Source organism: Oncorhynchus tshawytscha, linkage group LG11 (genome assembly GCF_018296145.1).
Source record: "Oncorhynchus tshawytscha isolate Ot180627B linkage group LG11, Otsh_v2.0, whole genome shotgun sequence".
NCBI lineage: Eukaryota > Metazoa > Chordata > Actinopteri > Salmoniformes > Salmonidae > Oncorhynchus > Oncorhynchus tshawytscha.
Window position 1 is genome coordinate 44,109,408 of NC_056439.1, and position 19,240 is coordinate 44,128,647.

Here is a 19,240-nt window from a genome sequence, read left to right on the forward strand (position 1 = left end):
CTCATGCCACAGCCCAGCTCATCACCTAGTTCGGACAGACATTGGATGTTCTCACCAGTAATCTTTGATGCTGCTCGTAGTAGTTTCACTCAATGTCTCATTTATCAAATAAGGCAGCTGTTCAGCCACCATTGACACCATCCAATTTAACGGTTTGTGGACGTCCTGGGAACTTACCGACATTCCTTGAAATCCTTGTGGTAGAACACCTTTCAAGTATTTTCTGAAAAGAAGCATTTAAAAATAAGCCATGAAAGTGCTTTTTAAAAACATGCCTTTGAAAAGAAGGCTTCAAAGTGCTTTGATGTAATGGTGCTATTTTGCTTCCTTTGGTCCTGGGGCCCTTGTTAAGGTAAACGGCATCATGAACTTCACCCATTACCAGGACATTTTAGCCAAAAACTGGATGCCTTTGCCAGGGGACTGAAACTTGGCCGCAAGTGTATCTTCTAGCAAGACTACAACCCCAAGCACACATCAAAATGTACCACAAAATCAACATTCTTCCACCCCATTCTCCGGATCTGAAACCCATTTAAAACTGAAAACAGTGGTTTGAATTGAAGAGGGCAGATGAATGATATCAAGGATCTGTAAGGATTCTGTTTGGAGGAGCGGTCTAACATTTTAGATTAAGGCTCTGTGCCATTACCCTCGCAAGGTAAGGTATTGAAAGGTATTGAAAACAGTGGAGTCAATCATTTTTACCCCTTCTTTTTGAGATTTGTTTTCATTACTTGTTAAACAAAATATATTTCTCTGAGAAATTGTATGCATATAAAATAATATCATTTCCCAATTGTTGAGCATACAGTATAACTCAGTATTTGAATTATTTATTTCATACAGTGATTTTTGCTAATCTTTATCAACGGTGTCAATAATTTTAGACCCCATAATACATTGACCTAATACATAATACATTGACGTAAATTAGTACATCGACACAATATAGGCTTCTATGAGTACTTTTTTGAAAAGAAGCCTTTCAAGTACTTTTTGAAAATAAGTCTTTCAAGTGATTTTTGAAAAGAAGCCTTTCAAGTACTTTTTGTAGGCAATGTTCTATATATTTTAGGACTTATACTGTATGGAGTGTTTTGCTTGGCAGACAAGGGTATTGGTTGACAGTAGATAAGTCTATCTCCTTAGAGCTTTTACAAAGCATGATTTTATTTGAAGCCATTTCAATATGTCTATCATGGTGAGAAATTATTATTTTTATGTTAATGATTACAATAATCTAGGCCTACTTGCTACTGCCCCTTATTCCACATTCTGCAGTCATTACTGTGAGTCACTCCACTACTCATTGCACTGGAGCCATTGATGATGGTCAGCGCTAAGGTGTGCCCAGTGGCCACCAGAGGGCATAGTGCCTGTGTACGCTACAGTCTTTATAGTGGTCAGTGTGTACAGTAAACCTAGAGTTGTAGACGTTAATGGTGAACTTCCCTAGTTGCCTATACACCAGATATGGAGGATAAACAAATAACTCACAGAAATAAACCTTTTATAGTTTCTGATCCCTTACTTTTGAAATTGTGAAAAACCCATGACCCATACTATATTTGATTATTATTCTCTGAGTGTAACGACTGCTTGTGTAAAGCTTCATTGTTTCACGCTGCAGGTTCAAAAGACAATGATTCCCCCCAATTGACCCACTGACTGCTTCTGACTCAGTCGATGAAACCTTTGAAGTTGATAAAGTCTTTGATCACATCAACACTAATAAAACATGAGAATTCACCATTAAGATCTTAATTAGGCACCCCAAAAAATCTGACTCTAGCCACCCAAGTCATAGACTGTTTTCTCTGCTACCGCACGGCAAGCAGTACCCAGAGCGCCAAGTCTAGGCACATAAGGCTCCTTAACAGTTTCTACCCCCCAAGCCATAAGATTGCTGAACAATGAAGGAAATGTCTACCCGGACTATTTGCATTGAAAGGCCACTATAGTGTCCTAAATTTTCATAACTGTGACCTTAATTGCCTGCAGTCTGTAAGCTGTTAGTGTCTTAACGACCGTTCCACAGGTGCATGTTCATTAATTGTTTATGGTTCACTGAACAAGCATGGGAAACAGTGTTTAAACCCTTACAGTGAATAACTATGAAGTTATTTGGATTTTTATGAATTCTCTTTGAAAGACAGGGTCCTGAAAAAAGGAACGTTTCTTTTTTTGATGAGTTTATACAGTACCAGTCAAAAGTTTGGACACACCTACTCATTCAAGAGTAGTTTATTTTTACAATATTCTACATTCTATAATAATAGTGACCACATCAACACTATGAAATAACACATATGGAATCATGTAGTAACCAATAAAGTGTTAAACGAATCTAAATCTATTTTAGATTTGAGATTCTTCAAATAGCCACCCTTTGCCTTGATGACAGCTTTGCACACTCTTTTTCTCAACCAGCTTCATGAGGTAGTCACCTGGAATACATTTTAGAAGATAGCCCTATTTGGTACAAGACCAAGTCCATATTATGGCAAGAACAGCTCAAATGAGCAAATAGAAACTACAGTCCATCATTACTTTAAGACATGAAGGTCAGTCAATCCAGATTATGTCAAGAACTTTGAAAGTTTCTTCAAGTGCAATCGCAAAAACCATTAAGTGCTATATTGAAACTGGCTCTCATGAGGACTGTCACAGGAATGGAAGACACAGAGTTACCTCTGCTGCAGAGGATAAGTTCATTAGAGTTACCAGCCTCAGAAATTGCAGCCCAAATAAATGCTTCACAGAGTTCAAGTAACAGACACATCTCAACATCAACTGTTCAGAGGAGACTGTGTGAATCAGGCCTTCATGGTCAAATTGCTGTAAAGAAACCACCACTAAAGGACACCAATAAAAAGAAGAAACCCGAGCAATGGACATTAGACCGGTGGAAATGTGTCCTTTGGTCTGGAGTCCAAATTGGAGATTTTTGGTTCCAACCGTCGTGTCTTTGTGAATGGATGATTTCTGCATGTGTATTTCCAACTGTAAAGCATGGAGGAGGATGCATTATCCTGTGTGGGTGCTTTGCTGATGACACTGTCAGTGATTTATTTAGAATTCAAGGCACACATAACCAGCATGGCTACCACAGCATTCTGCAGGAATACGCCATCCCATCTGGTTTGTGGGCCTGTCATTTGTTTTTCAACAGAACAATGACCCAACACAACGCCAGTCTGTGTAAGAGCTATTTTACCAAGAAGGAGAGTGATGGAGTGCTGCATCAGATGACCTGGCCTCCACAATCCCCCGATCTCAACCAAATTAGGATGGTTTGGGATGAGTCGGACCGCAGAGTGAAGAAAAAGCAGCCAACAAGTGCTCAGCATATGTGGGAACTCCTTCAAGACTGTTGGAAAAGCATTCAATGTGAAGCTGGTTGAGAGAAAGCCAAGCGTGTGCAAAGCTGTCATCAAGGCAAAGGGTGGCTACTTTGAAGAATCTCAAATATTAAATATATTTTGCTTTGTTTAACACTTTTCTGGTTACTACATGATTCCACACGTGTTATTTCATAGTTTTGAAGTCTTCACTGTTATTCTACAATGTAGAAAATGGTAAAAATAAAGAAAAACCTTTGAATGAGTATGGCATTAATACATGTCACATATCAGTTTGCAAACAATGTAAAAAACAATATATGTGTTTGAGTAAATAAAGCCTTACACAAACATGGTCTCTTTTTTGTTTTCTTGAGTAAGGCAGTTCCAAAATGCAGGTGTTTCAGCCTGCTGTCAATGAAGCATGATTTGTGCCACATTCAAAACAACTATTAACTTGGTGGACCACCTCGCCACCTTCCTGTTCAAGTGAGCCGAACACAACAATGTGAGTCCAAAAATGTGTTGTATGCTGTTTCATAAATTATGTAATATGCCAGTGAGATATGTATACTGTAGCTAAGAAAGTAATACTAAGTGTATGTTGTGTAGTAAGATGTTTACCCCTCTTAATTTTGCCCACTGTTCTGACTGTTCTACTGTAGCCTATCACCTGTTTTAGAGAAATGTAACCATTGAATATTGTAAGAGCTGTCATTGTCTGCTTATTTGCCCCTTTATTTACCTATGGTTCTGACTTGGTGTACAGGGAGAGCACTGCAAGAATGTCCCATGTTCTGAATTCTGTTGCTTATCAAATAGTTATATTGACTAACGTTACGTCCGTCCTAGCTCGCTCATTGTCTTAATCGAAATTACAGATTGCCTCTTATCCGCTTGTCACCCCCTTATGCCATAGTTTGTTCATATCAATTGTCACTAGAAACCACTTTTGTTTAAGCAAGTCAACTTAATCAGCGATGTTTTTTTAAAGGCAGTAAATGAGGCTGAATGAACTGTTTCGCTGCCAGACAAGGCTCCGCTGATAGCCAGGTGTATCTGTGGAAAGATGTCGGGACTGCTGTTGGGACTCTGCTGTTGAACCAGCTTTATGTAGGCCCTAACAGTTTGTGGGAACCGTCTGTCACCGTTATAGTGCAATAATTGTATTGTTTAGTGCTGTGTTGTGTAGTGGCTTTGCTAGCATGCATTCCACTTCTTTTCTTTTTGCCCCACCAAGATTTACAGGCTAAAATCGGCACTCTATGTACTAATTTACGTCAATGTATTATGGGGTCCAACATTATTGACACCCTTGATAAAGATGAGCAAAAATGACTGTATAAAATAAATAATTCAAATAGTGAGTTATATTGTATGCTCAAAGAAATTGGGAAATGATATTATTTTATACAAATACAATTCCTCAGAGAAAAATATTTTGTTTAACAAGAAATGAAAACAAATTTACAAAATGACTGACTCCACTGTTTTCAATACCTTTCAATAGCTTACCTTGCGAGGGTAATGGCACTGAGCCTTAATCTAAAATGTTGGAGAACACATTGGGAAGGATCTTAGACCACTCCTCCATACAGAATCCTTCCAGATCCTTGATATCATTCAATTGCGCTTATGGACTGCCCTCTTCAATTCAAACCACTGTTTTCAGTTTTCATTGGGTTTCAGATTGGGCAAAATGTTGATTTTGTGATAACTGTTGATGTGTGCTAGAGGTTATTGTCTTGCCGGAAGATCCACTTGAGGCCAAGTTTCAGTCTCCTGGCAAAGGCTTTTGGCAAAAAATGTCCTGGTACTGGGTGAAGTTGACCTTAACAAGGGCCCCAGGACCAGTGGAAGCAAAATTGCCCCATAACATCAAAGATCCGGCATCTTATTTTGCAGAAGGTATGGGGTTCTTTTCTGCTTATGCGTTCTCATTACAACGCCAAACCCACCACTGGTGTAAGTGGCCAAAGAGGTCTATTTTCATGTCATCCAACAAATGTAAACGCTTGGAGTTCGCTACACAGCATTGGCACTTGGATTGGAACCGGTGCTTTGATCAGATTACATAAAAAAGGTGTCAATAATTTCAAGCCCCACTTGTATCTGCGTCAAAAAGGTAACCTTGAGATGCAGCAGTTTCAATGAGCCGTGTTGTGATTTGTCAAGACTGTAGTCTGAAGTTTCAAAACTCAGGGCCCCAGAGGGAACACTTCTGGTTTACCCAGGGGAGAAGCAATTAACCTTGATTAATACACTAATCATCCATATGCCCTGAAAATGTTCAGTATGAAAATTGTAAGCAATGGAAATTGCTTTGGATAAGGGCAGCTGCTCTGTAAATGAGTAATATAATGTCTGTCACAGAGTTCTAGTTGACGCTGTAACATGTCCATCCATGTCGTCCCTATCTGGATTGGCTGCATACACCTCCACTGAATGCTGATGTCCAGGGTTGTTCGGTGGAAATGTAGGCTACTAAGGCCCGGCCACTGTCTATGGCACTGAGAGAGAAGGACTTTGTGGGTGAATCAGGAAACAAACATTTCCTGCAGCTGTCAGATCTTAAACTGACCCATTTCATTACAGGAGGAAACTAATCCTGCAGCAGGAGTTTTTGAAAATCTAAATAGATATTTTGAATCGCTGCCAGGGGGCAGATGGAAGCGGTGTTTGCTTACAACGCAGAATGGTACCTACATTGTACCTTTACTGCAGGACCATCAGATGAAGTAGCCTTAGACTTAGCGCAGGCTACAGCGCGTCTCGTGTGAATTCTTATGTGGGTTATAATAATTTGACATATTTGTAGGGGGGTAGATGTATTTTTTGTTAGGGAAAATCCATATATTTTTGGGGATCAATTGTTTTATCATTAGTTCAAGGCAAGCAATAGATAGAATAAATTATTGGTGGCCTCAGTGCCTGTAGGGTCCAAACACGTTCTGTATGCCAGAGTCGACATGGGTTCGAATCCGGCCCACTGCCCTTTGTCTCCACCTCCCCCTATCTTCCCCGTCTTTCCAACACTGTTCTATCTCTTCAATGAAAGCAAAAAAATTAAGAAATTATTTACGAAAATCATTGGGCAAATAACAGTTAGATTGTGAGCGCACATCCAACATAAAACATGATTAGTAATAATACAAGGTAATATAGGCTAAATTGATTCATGCACAGACCTACAGATGTAGGCTCTTAACTTGATCACACACTTTAGGCTTCTAAGTTATTAATTTACACTTTGAAATTTCAGACTTGATTGCAGTACGAAAAATGTATCAATCCCTACAAAAATGTACATGAATTATAATCCACATAATAATTTACATTTCCCGTTGCTGCAGGATTATTTTCCTGCTGTATCAAACTGGCTCAATTACGATCCCATGTCTGTAACAAGCAACAGTAGATGGCATGCTAACTGATTGCACAAATGAAAGAGAAAACAAACAAAGAAATAGAAAATAGACTCTATATGCTGTGCTTCAGGTCAGAGATTTCGAGGCGGAAATTATAAACTTTAAAGGACTTTAAGCCGCAAATTCTTTGCAATTTTGCCCTTTCACATTTGATTCAAGCACTGAATGAGTGGAGGAGTTCATACATCAGAAAGTAAAATATTTTCTTAATTTATATAGTCAATTGCATTTATTTCAATGTAAAATGAATAGTGTGATACTTTACACATCAAATAAAAGTGTCTCAGCTCAACCAAATAATCTTTGGATAGGCTCAATTGCATAAACATCTTGACAGCTTTATGAAATTAAATATTAAAGCCTCACAGCAAGGACAACTTCAACTGCTGGCATCAAACTGAAAGTACAGTAGGCCTTTGTTACTTTTGCCGTCGCATAACAGCTTAGCAATGGAAACCTCACAAAGCGCAAACCAGATGGGATGGCGTATCGCTGCAGAATGTTGTGGCAGCCATGCTGGTTAAATGTGCCTTGAATTCTAAATAAATCACAGACAGTGTCACCAGCAAAGCACCCTCACATCTCCTCCATGCTTCATGGTGGGAACTACACATGCGGAGATCATCCGTTCACCTACTCTGCTTCTCACAAAGACACAGCGGTTGGAACCAAAAATCTCAAATTTGGACTCATCAGACCAAAGGACATATTTCCACCAGTCTAATGCCCATTGCTTGTGTTTCTTAGCCCAAGCAAGACTCTTCTTCTTATTGGTGTCTTTTAGTAGTTGTTTCTTTGCAGCAATTTGACCATGAAGGCCTGATTCACGCAGTCTCCTCTGAACAGTTTATGTTGAGATGTGTCTGTTACTTGAACTCTGTGAATCATTTATTTGGGCTGAAATTTCGGTGGCCGGTAACTCTAATGAACGTATCTTCTGTAGCAGAGGTAACTCTGGGTCTTCCTTTCCTGTGGTGATCCTCATGAGAGCCAGTTTCACAATAATGCTTGATGGTTTTTGCGACTGCACTTGAAGAAACTTTCAAAGTTCTTGAAATGTTCTGGATTGACTGACCTTCATGTCTCTAAGTAATGATGGACTGTCATTTCTTTTTGCTTATTTGAGCTGTTCTTGCCATAATATGGACTTGGTCTTGTACCAAATAGGGCTGTCATCTGTATATCGCCCCTATCTTGTCACAGCACAACTGGTTGGCTCAAACGCATTAAGAAGGAAAGAAATTCCACAAAGTAACTTTTAACAAGGCACACCTGTTAATTGAAATGCATTCCAGGTGACTACCTCATGAAGCTGGTTTAGAGAATGCCAAGAGTGTGCAAAGCTGTCATCAAGGCAACGGGTGGCTACTTTGAAGAATCTCAAATATATAATATATTTTGCTTTGTTTAACCCTTTTTTGGTTACTACATGATTCCATGTGTTATTTCATAGTTTAGATGTCTTCACTATTATTCTACAAAGTAGAAAATAGTAAAAAATAAAGAAAAACCCTTGAATGAGTAGGTGTGTCCAAACTTGACTGGTAATGTAAGTTTTCAGACCCTTTGCGTTGAGAATCAAAATTCCATTGATTATCCTTGAGATGTTTCTACAACTTGACTGGGGTCCACCTGTGGTAAATTCAATTGATTGGACAGTATTTGGAAAGGCACACACCTGTCTATATATGGTCCCTCTATATACGGTCCCACAACCAAGCAATGAGGTTGTAGGAATTGTCCGTAGAGCTCTGAGACAGGATTGTGTGAATGCACAGATATGGGGAAGGGTACCAAAATATTTCTGCAACATTGAAGGTCCCCAAGAACACAGTGTTCTCCAACATTCTTAAATGGAAGAAGTTTGGAACTAACAAGAATGAGCAATCGGGGAGAAGGGCCTTGGTCAGGGAGGTGAACAAGAATCGGATGGTCATTCTGACAGAGCTCCAGAGTTCCTCTGTGGAGATGGGAGAAACTTCCAGAAGGACAACCATCTCTGCAGCACTCCACCAATCAAGGCTTTATGGTAGAGTGGCCAGACGGAAGCCACTCCTCAGTAAAAGCCACATAACAGCCCACTTGGAATCTTAGACCATGAGAAACAAGATTTTCTGGTCCAATGAAACCAAGATTGAACTCTTTTGCCTGAATGCCAAGCGTCACGTCTGGAGGAAACCTGGCACCATCCCTACGTTGATGCATGGTGCGGCAGGTAGCCTAGTGGTTAGAGCGTTGGGCCAGTAACCGAAAGGTTGCTAGATTGAATCCCTGAGCTGACAAGGTAAAAATATGTTGTTCTGCCCCTGAACAAGGCAGTTAAACCACAGTTCCTAGGCTGTCATTGTAAATAAGAATTTCTTCTTAACTGACTTGCCTAGTTAAATAAAGGTTCAATAAAAAATGTTTTTTTTAAATTCTCTGCAGATCCTCTCAAGCTCTGTCAGGTTGGACGGGGAGCATCGCTGCACAACTATTTTCAGGTCTCTCCAGAGATGTTCGATCGGGTTCAAATCCGAGCTCTGACTGGGCGACTCAAGGACATTCAGAGTCTTGTCCCCAAGCCACTCCTGCATTGTCTTGGCTGTGTGCTTAGGATTGTTGTCCGGTTGGAGGGTAAAACCTTCGCTCCAGTCTGACATCCTGAATGCTAGGTTTTATCAAGGATCTCTCCGTACTTTGCTCCGTTCATCTTTCCCTCAATCCTGACAAGTCTCCCAGTCCCTGTGTGACCGATGTGAAATGGCTAGCTAGTTAGCGGTGGTGCACGCTAATAGCGTTTCGATCGGTGACGTCACTCGCTCTGAGACCTTGAAGTAGTGGTACCCCTTGCTCTGCAAGGGCCACGGCTTTTGTGGAGCGATGGGTAACGATGCTTTGTGAGTGACTGGTTGATGTGTGCAGAGGGTCCCTGGTTCGAGCGAGGAGAGGGACGGAAGCTATACTGTTACATTGATGCTGTTGACACGGATCACTGGTTGCTGCGGAAAAGGAGGAGGTCAAAAGGGGTGTGAGTGTGACCGATGTGAAATGGCTAGCTAGTTAGCAGTGGTGCGCGCTAATTGTGTTAACATCAATGACGTCACTCGCTCTGAGACCTTGAAGTAGTGGTTCCCCTTGCTCTGCAAGGGCCGCGGCTTTTGTGGAGCGATGCTTCGTGAGTGACTGGTTGATGTGTGCAGAGGGTCCCTGGTTCGAGCGAGGAAAGGGACGGAAGCTATACTGTTACACCTGCCACTGAAAAACATCCCCACAGCAAGATGCTGCCACCACCATATATTTATTTAACCTTTACTTAACTAGGCAAGTCAGTTAAGAACAAATTATTATTTACAATGACGGCCTACCCCGGCCAAACCCTAACCCAGACAATGCTGGGCCAATTGTGTGCCGCACTACGGGACTCCCAATCACAGCTGGTTGTGATACAGCCTGGAATCAAACCAGGGTCTGTGGTGATGCCTCTAGCACTGAGATGCAGTGCCTTTGACCACTGCACCACCGCTGCACCACTTGGGAGAATGGGAGAAACTCCCAAATACAGTTGTGCCAAGCTTGTAGTGTCACACCCAAGAAGAATCAAGGCTGTAATTGCTGCCAAAGGTGCTTCAACAATGTACTTAGTGAAGGGTCTGAATACTTATATTTCAGTTATTGTTTTTTTTATACATTTGAAAAAAATCTTAAAAACAGTTTTTTGCTTTGTCATTATGAGGTATTGTGTTTAGATTTATGAGGGGAAAAAACGATTTAATCCATTTTAGAATAGGGCTATAATGTAACAAAATGTGGAAAAGGTCAAGGGGTCGGAATACTTTCCGAATGCACAGTAATTTGACAGATTATCCACAGCCTAACTATAAAACATGGCATAGCATCCACACTGGAGGAAAGTTTATAGTTCTAGAGGAGGCCTACATCTGTCAATCAACTGATGTCCCAAATGAGCTCATTAGCTCAGCCAGGGAAACACAAACAGTAGCCTATAATCGGTTTTCACACCTTTAATTATGTGACAATGGATAGGCTGTATTTAAAATGTATTGGAATATATTCAAATAACAAGTGGCCTATTACAACCATTGATGGCACTAGATTATTGCCAGCTGATGTCTCGTTAAACCATCAATATGTTCTAAATTCACACGCACAGCTGATCTCAATTGCAGCCATTATTGGTCACCTCATTACCTCATTACCGCCTTCTGGTTGCAATTATCATCAGATCAACGTAGTCCTTTTTGAACAGACTAAGGACGATTTATCTATTTGAATACAAGTATTTCCTGGCTTACCACAGCAAATCTACTGTGGCAATTTACCCGACACTTTGTATGAATAGAAACAAATGTTGGTGTAGCCTACAGTTATTATTTTATTTGTTTTCCTATTTATGTTATCCATCAAATTCAACTGTATTTAAAATACAAGTGACTGGTATGGTCATTTATCAAGATCGGGGGTAAAATATACCTGGACTGTCCATATTTGAAATGTGTAACTAAGTCAAGTCAATCGGGGGGTTTGAGTTATTTTTGCCAGAAGGGTGACCTGGTAGACCTACATGTGTGTGCTGAAGGCAGCGGTCCTAACCACTAGACCACCCCAGACCACAATTGAACAAAATTTTGAGAGTTGATTCATAACCTTAGGTTCGCTAGAAACCTTAAGATGTCCTCTTTTTCAATAACATATACTGTAGATCTCAAAAATCATGGGCAGAGTCACTCTTTTTCATGCTCCATTGCAGTCCATTCCATAGGCTACCTCACTTTTCTCAATTTCATCTGGTCTTCACATCTGATTTTATAGGCCTTTGTGTGCAGTTAGTTTTGATAGGCTACAGTAGGCTATAGTTTCATATATATCCATATCCTGTATATTTTTTATTTTATTTTTTTATTTCAACTTTATTTAACCAGGTAGGCCAGTTGAGAACAAGTTCTCATTTACAACTGCAACCTGGCCAAGATAAAGCAAAGCAAGTACGACAAAAACAGCGACACATAGTTATACATTAACAAACGTACAGTCAAGAACACAATAGAAACATCTATGTACAGTGTGTGCAAATGTAGAAGAGAAGGGAGGTAAGGCAATAAATGGGCCATAGAGGCGAAATAATTACAATTTAGCATTAACACTGGAGTGATAGATGTGCAGATGATGATGTGCAAGTAGGGATACTGGGGTGCAAAAGAGCAAAAGGGTAAGTAATAATATGGAGATTAGGTATTTGGGTGTGCTATTTACAGATTGGCTGTGTACAGGCTGTGTACAGGTACAGTGATCAGTAAGGGTAGCAGGGTAGCCTAGTGGTTAGAGCGTTGGACTAGTAATCGGAAGGTTGCAACTTCAAACCCCCGAGCTGACAAGGTACAAATCTGTCGTTCTGCCCCTGAACAGGCAGTTAACCCACTGTTCCTAGGCTGTCATTGAAAATAAGAATTTGTTCTTAACTGACTTGCCTAGTTAAATAAATGTGAAAATAAATCAAATCTGCTCTGACAGCTGATGCTAGAGAGGGAGATATAAGGCTTCAATGATTTTTGCAATTCGTTCCAGCAGCAGAGAACTGTAAGGAAAGGCGGAAAGTGTTGGCTTTGGGGGTGAAAATACTTGCTGGAGCGCGTACTACGGGTGGGTGTTGCTATGCTGACCAGTGAGCTGAGATAAGGTGGGGCTTTACCAAGCAAAGACTTATAGATGACCTGGAGCCAGTGGGTTTGGTGACGAATATGTATTGAGGGCCAGCCAACGAGAGCATACAGGGAGCAGTGGTGGGTAGTATATGGGGCTTTGGTGACAAAACGGATGGCGCTGTGATAGACTACATCCAGTTTGCTGAGTAGAGTGTTGGAGGCTATTTTGTAAATGACATCGCCGAAGTCAAGGATCGGTAGGATAGTCAGTTTTACGAGGGTTTTACGAGGTGTAGCCTACTGTACGGCTGCATTTCTGGTAGACTTGACACTTGTATGTCTAGTAGAGACCTATATCTATCTTGTGTTATTAAGGTTGTTGATGTGTGTGGATGCATTTGAGATACCTTTATGTACATTTGAATGTTGCAGTAATAGGATCTATATGCCTACATTAGCAGTAGGAAATATATTCATATTTTGTCTGGTGCTTTAGCGATTGAGCAATCTAAATAGGGAGGATGATTTTGATAGCTGGCACTGGTCTGAATGTCTCGACTGCCCATGCATGGAGAGAAAGGAAACTGCAGGTTTTCAGTAAATGTATTTCATTCGTGATTTTGTGATTCGTAGGAAAATTTGATGTGATCAAATTAAGATTCCGGCATCTGTATGTGAACATTAGCAGCTACTTGTCGGACATGTTGCTTTGGTTTGGTAAACAAAAAGAGTCTCTTTTGCAGTAATGGGTCTAGCCTACTTCCTGAAAAAGACTACAAATTATTGGTGTTGATTGGCTGTCATAATGCCGACGCTCTCGTCTGCGTCCTCGTCCATGATATAAAGAGTTCACTCAAAAACTCATTCTGATTTTTTAATTGGAATGAGGCAGAAGACAATTATTTTTAGAGTGTTAAAACCCATGAGAAAAATTAAGTTATGTTTGCCTCAATAACAGTTAAGCGAGTAGTCTCAGAAATTGTATATACCATCACAATTACACAGAAATTATGCTTAGCAATTTTACCATACTTTGATCTCCACATATTGGACTGAATCATATCTAATTGGCAGTGAGAATTGCACATTAAATATCTCTATGAGTATATGGCTAGTAAAGGATAGACAAGTTAGTGTGTGAAAAAGTCATGGCTGTGCTCAAGTTTGATATTCAGTGATGATGTAATCAGCCTACCTTTACACATCCTCTCAATCTACCCTCAACTAATTTACTATAGACATGCCAGTCTTTTCACAAGTTCTTATTTTTATGTAGTCTTCAAAGAAGGCTTTTTGGATCAGTGTGAAGCAAAGAAAACATATTTTGTTTTAAACAGAGCAGCTCTACGAAATCAGAACACCAGAACCCCTGCAGAGAGAGAAAAGTGCATCTAAATAATGTATTCTCTCGAAGATGGGGCAAAAACACAGTCTTCAACCTGACTTCCAAAACAGTATATCTCTGATGTCTCCTCATGTTTGGTGTGCTAAAGAATGCAAACATAAACACTAAGTGCATTATCAACACTAAGTGCATTATAACCACTAAGTACATTATAAACACTAAGTACATTATAAACACTAAGTGCATTATAAACACTACGTGCATTCATGTTACATAATATGACCCCAAAAGTAGGTTAACCTTCATGCTGAAAAATTGCATCAATATCCCAAATAAGATGAAGTGGTTTAAAGAGAGGGAATGCAAAAGGACAATATATCTCCATAATAAGGCCAATCAAACCAGTGGGAGAGATATTGAGCCCATTATACTGTACCTCTAAAGAGTTAGATGAATGGGTCTGACCAAGATAACATGATAATAGCTCTCATGGTAATTTTGGTGGCAGACTGTGTATAAAGAAATAGTCTAGCCTCCTAGTCTATCTGCCCCTGGTGATGGAGATATTAAACAGATGAAATTAACTCTGTCTGTAGAATAAATATTATTCAGAACTGTTACAACTGTTAGCTCACAAGAAATGTTGTCCTCATTGAGAAGTTGAGGTATTTTATTTATTTGTGATCACCAGTTATCGGAAACAGAGTCTTGGTTTGCAATTATTGTCAGAGTGATGTGAACAACAACAAATGTTGCAAGCTATTTATTGTTGTATTTGATACGGTTGTAAAGAAGTAGCAAGGTACACAGTACCGCAAAGCCTTCAGCATCGTGAAAGGGCAACATTTCATTATATAAATACCCCTACCGGTATTTATATCCAAACATATTTGTTGATAATGAAATCCAAGAGATTAATACGATTAATCTTAAATGTGGCCCAACTCTTTGCCCGTGGCAGTTCTTTGCTGCTGTGGTGAGCTGAGGTAAAAGGCTGTTTCAGTGCTGGGAGATGGGAGTGTGATTGATTCTGGCTAGCCCAGGAAATAAGAAGCTTTTTATATTCAAACATCTTGGTTTGTTGACAGTGAAATCCAAGAGATTAATAGGACATCTCTACACTAAATGTGGCCAAACTCATGCCCATGGCTGTTCCTTTAACTTTCCACCCTGGCTGGTAAGCAGAGGTACTCTAAAAGGTGGAGAAGTACCGAATTTCTGAGATGGGTGAATGTGGCACTGGTAACCCAGCAAAAATGGAGGCCATTTATCATGTTCCCCACAGGCAGGACTAATTTACCCAGCAGGCAGGGGGAGGCAGATGCCAGACAGCTGACAGCCCATCAGGGCCATGGTTTTGGTTCTCTCCCAGAAGACAGAGATGCTCCGAGGCACTGAGGCTCAACGGCTTCAGACCAGCTTCAAACCACAGGGGAGCAGTACATAGCCTGAGAGAGGCACAGCTAACTGCTCTACTGTGTATCAGTACAGTATGGCTGTTGGCTACATGGCTGCATCAGTATAGACAACACTCTTAGCCATGCTCTTATGTGATTCTTTCATTCTCATTTAGCCTTCCTTCATCTCTCACAAGGTGCTTTTGAAGTTACATGTATTGTATTCAATGGGGTTCACTCTAGGTAGGAGAGGTGTTCAGGGTTGCTTGAGAGACATTCAGGGACCTGTTAGCTAGCTCCCTGAAGCATGACCTTGACTGGGGGACAGTCGACGGAAATGGCATAATTTCTTAACCCTGAACTGAGCTAGCTAGTGGAAGAAATCTGGCCAATTGCCAATTGAGTGTAGTTTGCGTTTTTTGGGTGGGTGAACCCCGAGGACGGCATATGTCCTCGGAACCTTTTCAAGCATCCGAAAATGACATTTGTTTCTAGTGACCAGCCTGGATTGCATGCCTGCGTGTGTGTGGGGGGGGGGGGGGGGGGCATATTAAGGGCTTGTCTGATGGAATGGGGACAGGAGAGTGGCAGCGTGACAGCAGAGAGTTGTAGCTTATCAAGCCATCGTACACTCAGCACACATCAGATGAAATACACTTTTTCATCATGCTCAAATTGTGTCCAACGACTGCAATAATTTCTGCTATTTATCTCAACTGTAATGTCTTGACAATAACAGATACTTCATTTTGTGTCAAGTCAGTCGTGAACACATTTTTGGAGGAACTCCGGCTGATTGGTGAAGACTAGGCTAGACTTCTGATTAAGTGTCACAAAGCATAACTGCACACGTCCATTATTGAAGCTGGAGTTGCAAGGAATCAGTTTACGACTGAACATTTATTAAAAAACCGACAAGTTCAATTTCTTGCTGTTACTGACGGCCTTGAACTCATTAATCAACACAGCGTAGCCTTCATCTCCAATGAAATATGTTAGTGCACTTATCTTCACATAAATTATGAACATTTTGTTAGCTATGTTAGCTTGAATGAATGCAAGCAGCACTTGAGGGCTACATTCAAGGAAAGTTATAACCAAAAATGAATTCCTTTTAAATGTTTTGATGTTTCAACAAAACACCAATTTATCCAAATACCAGTTGGAAGATATCAAACAGAGTGTAACCTTGTTTATTGAACAGATCCCCATCTGCATCTTAAAAGGGTACAATTACTTTTTGTCTGTCGATAATTATTCTCTAATAGCTTCCGTGACATTTGTGCTAATATCACAATGAGAGCATTCCTGTTTAATACATTTCTTGGGGTTGATATCAAAAGGTTAATGGAAAATATGTGAATCGTCAGCGATGTGGAGAAAACGCTCATTTAAATTCCTCAATGCTCTTATTGATCCAAAATGTCATCATGGTCCAAGATTTGTTTGTCGTCTCTGGGGTGTTTTCATTCTAATGCAGTGCAGGATGATATTCAAATGTTATAAAAATGTTGCAAGGTACATGCAATCATCAGCTAACAGAGAATTATCCTTAATCACCTCGTTCAATGTCATATTGGGCTTTGTAAATGTTTACTCATTCAACGTGGCATCTATCGTACAATCATTTCTGCTTATACAGCCATTATTTCCTTTCCTACAACAGTATCTTTCAATCCTGAGGACCTACAGAGACTTTGTTGTAGCCCAGGACTAACACACCTGATTAACTAATCATCTAGCCCTTGATTAGTTGAATGAAGTTTGTTAGTTCCAGGTTAAAACAGAAGCATCCCTTTTGGTCCTGAAGATCATGATTCAAAGAACTCTGTCCTGAACCACCAAACTTGAAAAAAAAATGGTATTGAACCTTTATTTAACTAGGCAAGTCAGTTTAGAACAAATGCTTATTTACAATGACGGCCTGCCCCGGATGATGCTGGGCCAATTGTTGCCCGCCCTATGGGTCTCCCAATCACAGCCAATGCAGCCTGGATTTGAACCAGGGACTGCAGTGAAGCCTCTTTACTGCAAAATCCATATCCATTCACAGTGCGTCTCACATACCATGCCATAGGAGTATGATACTGCATGTGCACTGTTGCAGAAAGGTGATCATTACTGCCTCAGAGAGAAATGTTCTGTTCTGTCAAAGAAATGTTCAGTCTGGGGCAGGGGGGAAGCTGTGAAGGGCTTCCCAGGACAGAGGCTGCATTCTAGGCTAAAAACAAGCCCAAGGCAGGGAGAATGTGGGGACCAGGCTGGACCGGTGCTGTGTGAACCAGGGCTGAAAGAGATTGAACGTGAAAGGGCACTCACCATGGGGGACAGCTGCAGTGCAAATTTCAGCACAGGGGCCACAGCTCCACTGACTGGGTCATATCCCAGGATTAGAGTGAGACATTCACACCAGAGAGCGTAGGCTATACATGATATTTGCCAGTTGCCATTTTTGTCCCTGGACAGCAGTTGTAAAATAAACTGTAGAATATGATGTTTGAGGAGAAAAGTCTGCTTCACTTATTGAATGTGAACATTGAGAGGTTTGGGATATTTTGGGGCTCAACCATTCCTAATTCTCTGGCTATAATACTGTAAAATATAATAATAATTGTAAACAAGGTGATTCAAATTTCAAAAGATAATTTAAGCTTTCTTAACACATACGCAGTAAAAGATGCCAACTGAGCACATAGATATTAAGTCAAAGGATAAGAGTGATCCTATGTAGGTGTCACGTTGGCATGAAGAGATTAAGGAGACAGACGCAGGAATTCGTAATAAGGGGTTTTATTAAGCCCCAAATTACGGTGTGCCGTGTAAGGGCAGTGGGACGAAGACCAAACAAACACATACACAAAACACAGGGTTGAAACCCAAACAAAAGATCGAGGAGTACCTCGAATAAATACACACGCACACAATGATTAACACACGGGACGAGACCCGTAATCATCTGCACAATCCACAAGGGAACGAAAGCCCAAAACAGACAGCACAGGTACTCACACGCACCAACGGACATTGTAACAATAATCGACAGGACAATGGTAAACCAAGGGCACACTTATACAATGACTAATTACTGGGAATAGGGGACAGGTGTAGGGTCAGTTGCCGTTGCCGAAGTTGAGGCGGTGTTGGATGGAGCAGTTGCAGTGGCGTCGGACGGATCGGTTGTGGCGGCATCGGATGAGCCAGTTGCAGTGGCGTCGGGAGGATCGGTTGTGGCGGCATCGGATGAGCCAGTTGCAGTGGCGTCGGACGGATCGGTTGTGGCGGCATCGGATGAGCCAGTTGCAGTGGCGTCGGACGGATCGGTTGTGGCGGCATCGGATGAGCCAGTTGCAGTGGCGTCGGACGGATCGGTTGTGGCGGCATCGGATGAGCCAGTTGCAGTGGCGTCGGACGGATCGGTTGTGGCGGCATCGGATGAGCCAGTTGCAGTGGCGTCGGACGGATCGGTTGTGGCGGCATCGGATGAGCCAGTTGCAGTGGCGTCGGATGGATCGGTTGTGGCGGCATCGGATGAGCCAGTTGCAGCTGCTGAAGTTGCGTCGTCAGATGGACCCATTGTGGCGGCATCGGACAGCCCAGTTGCAGCTGCCGAAGTTGCGGCAGCGCCGGACGGACTAGTAGCAGCGTCGTCGGACGGGCCATTCCCACTGTCTCCCATAATGGTTGATTATTCATTTTAGGTTCTAGATAGCACATTTTTTTGAAGAGTGTATACAAAACAATAAGAACTCCTTCCTAATATTGAGTTGCACCCACACCCAAATTTTGCCCTCAGAACAGCCTCAATTCGTCGGGGCATGGACTCTGCAAAGTGTCGAAAGTGTTCCACAGGGATGCTGGTCCATATTGACTCCAATGCTTCCCACAGTTGTGTCAAGTTGGCTGGTTGTCTTTTGGGTGGTGGACCATTCTTGATACACACGGAAAACTGTTGAGCGTGAAAAACCCAGCAACGGTGCAGTTCTTGAGACAAACCGGTGCGCTTGGCACCTACTTGCCAAGTTAAAAATATTGATGTCACTTGTTAAATCCACTTCAATCAGTGTAGATGAGGTTGAGGGGACAG

General features: G+C 41.3%; 1 protein-coding gene across 1 annotated transcript in view; it reads right to left on the reverse strand.

Annotated features, from left to right (window-relative positions):
* Nucleotides 1-18,832, reverse strand: part of LOC112262214 (interphotoreceptor matrix proteoglycan 1-like) — a 42,465-nt gene extending 23,633 nt beyond the window's left edge. Inside the window, exons 1-2 of the mRNA XM_024437916.2 lie at nt 18,243-18,832; nt 17,476-17,528 (exon numbers count right to left, since the gene is read on the reverse strand). Of these exons, the coding sequence (XP_024293684.2) occupies nt 17,476-17,528; nt 18,243-18,832 (643 nt within the window). The remainder of the gene's footprint in view (nt 1-17,475; nt 17,529-18,242) is intronic.
* Between the last annotated feature and the right edge of the window lie 408 nt (nt 18,833-19,240).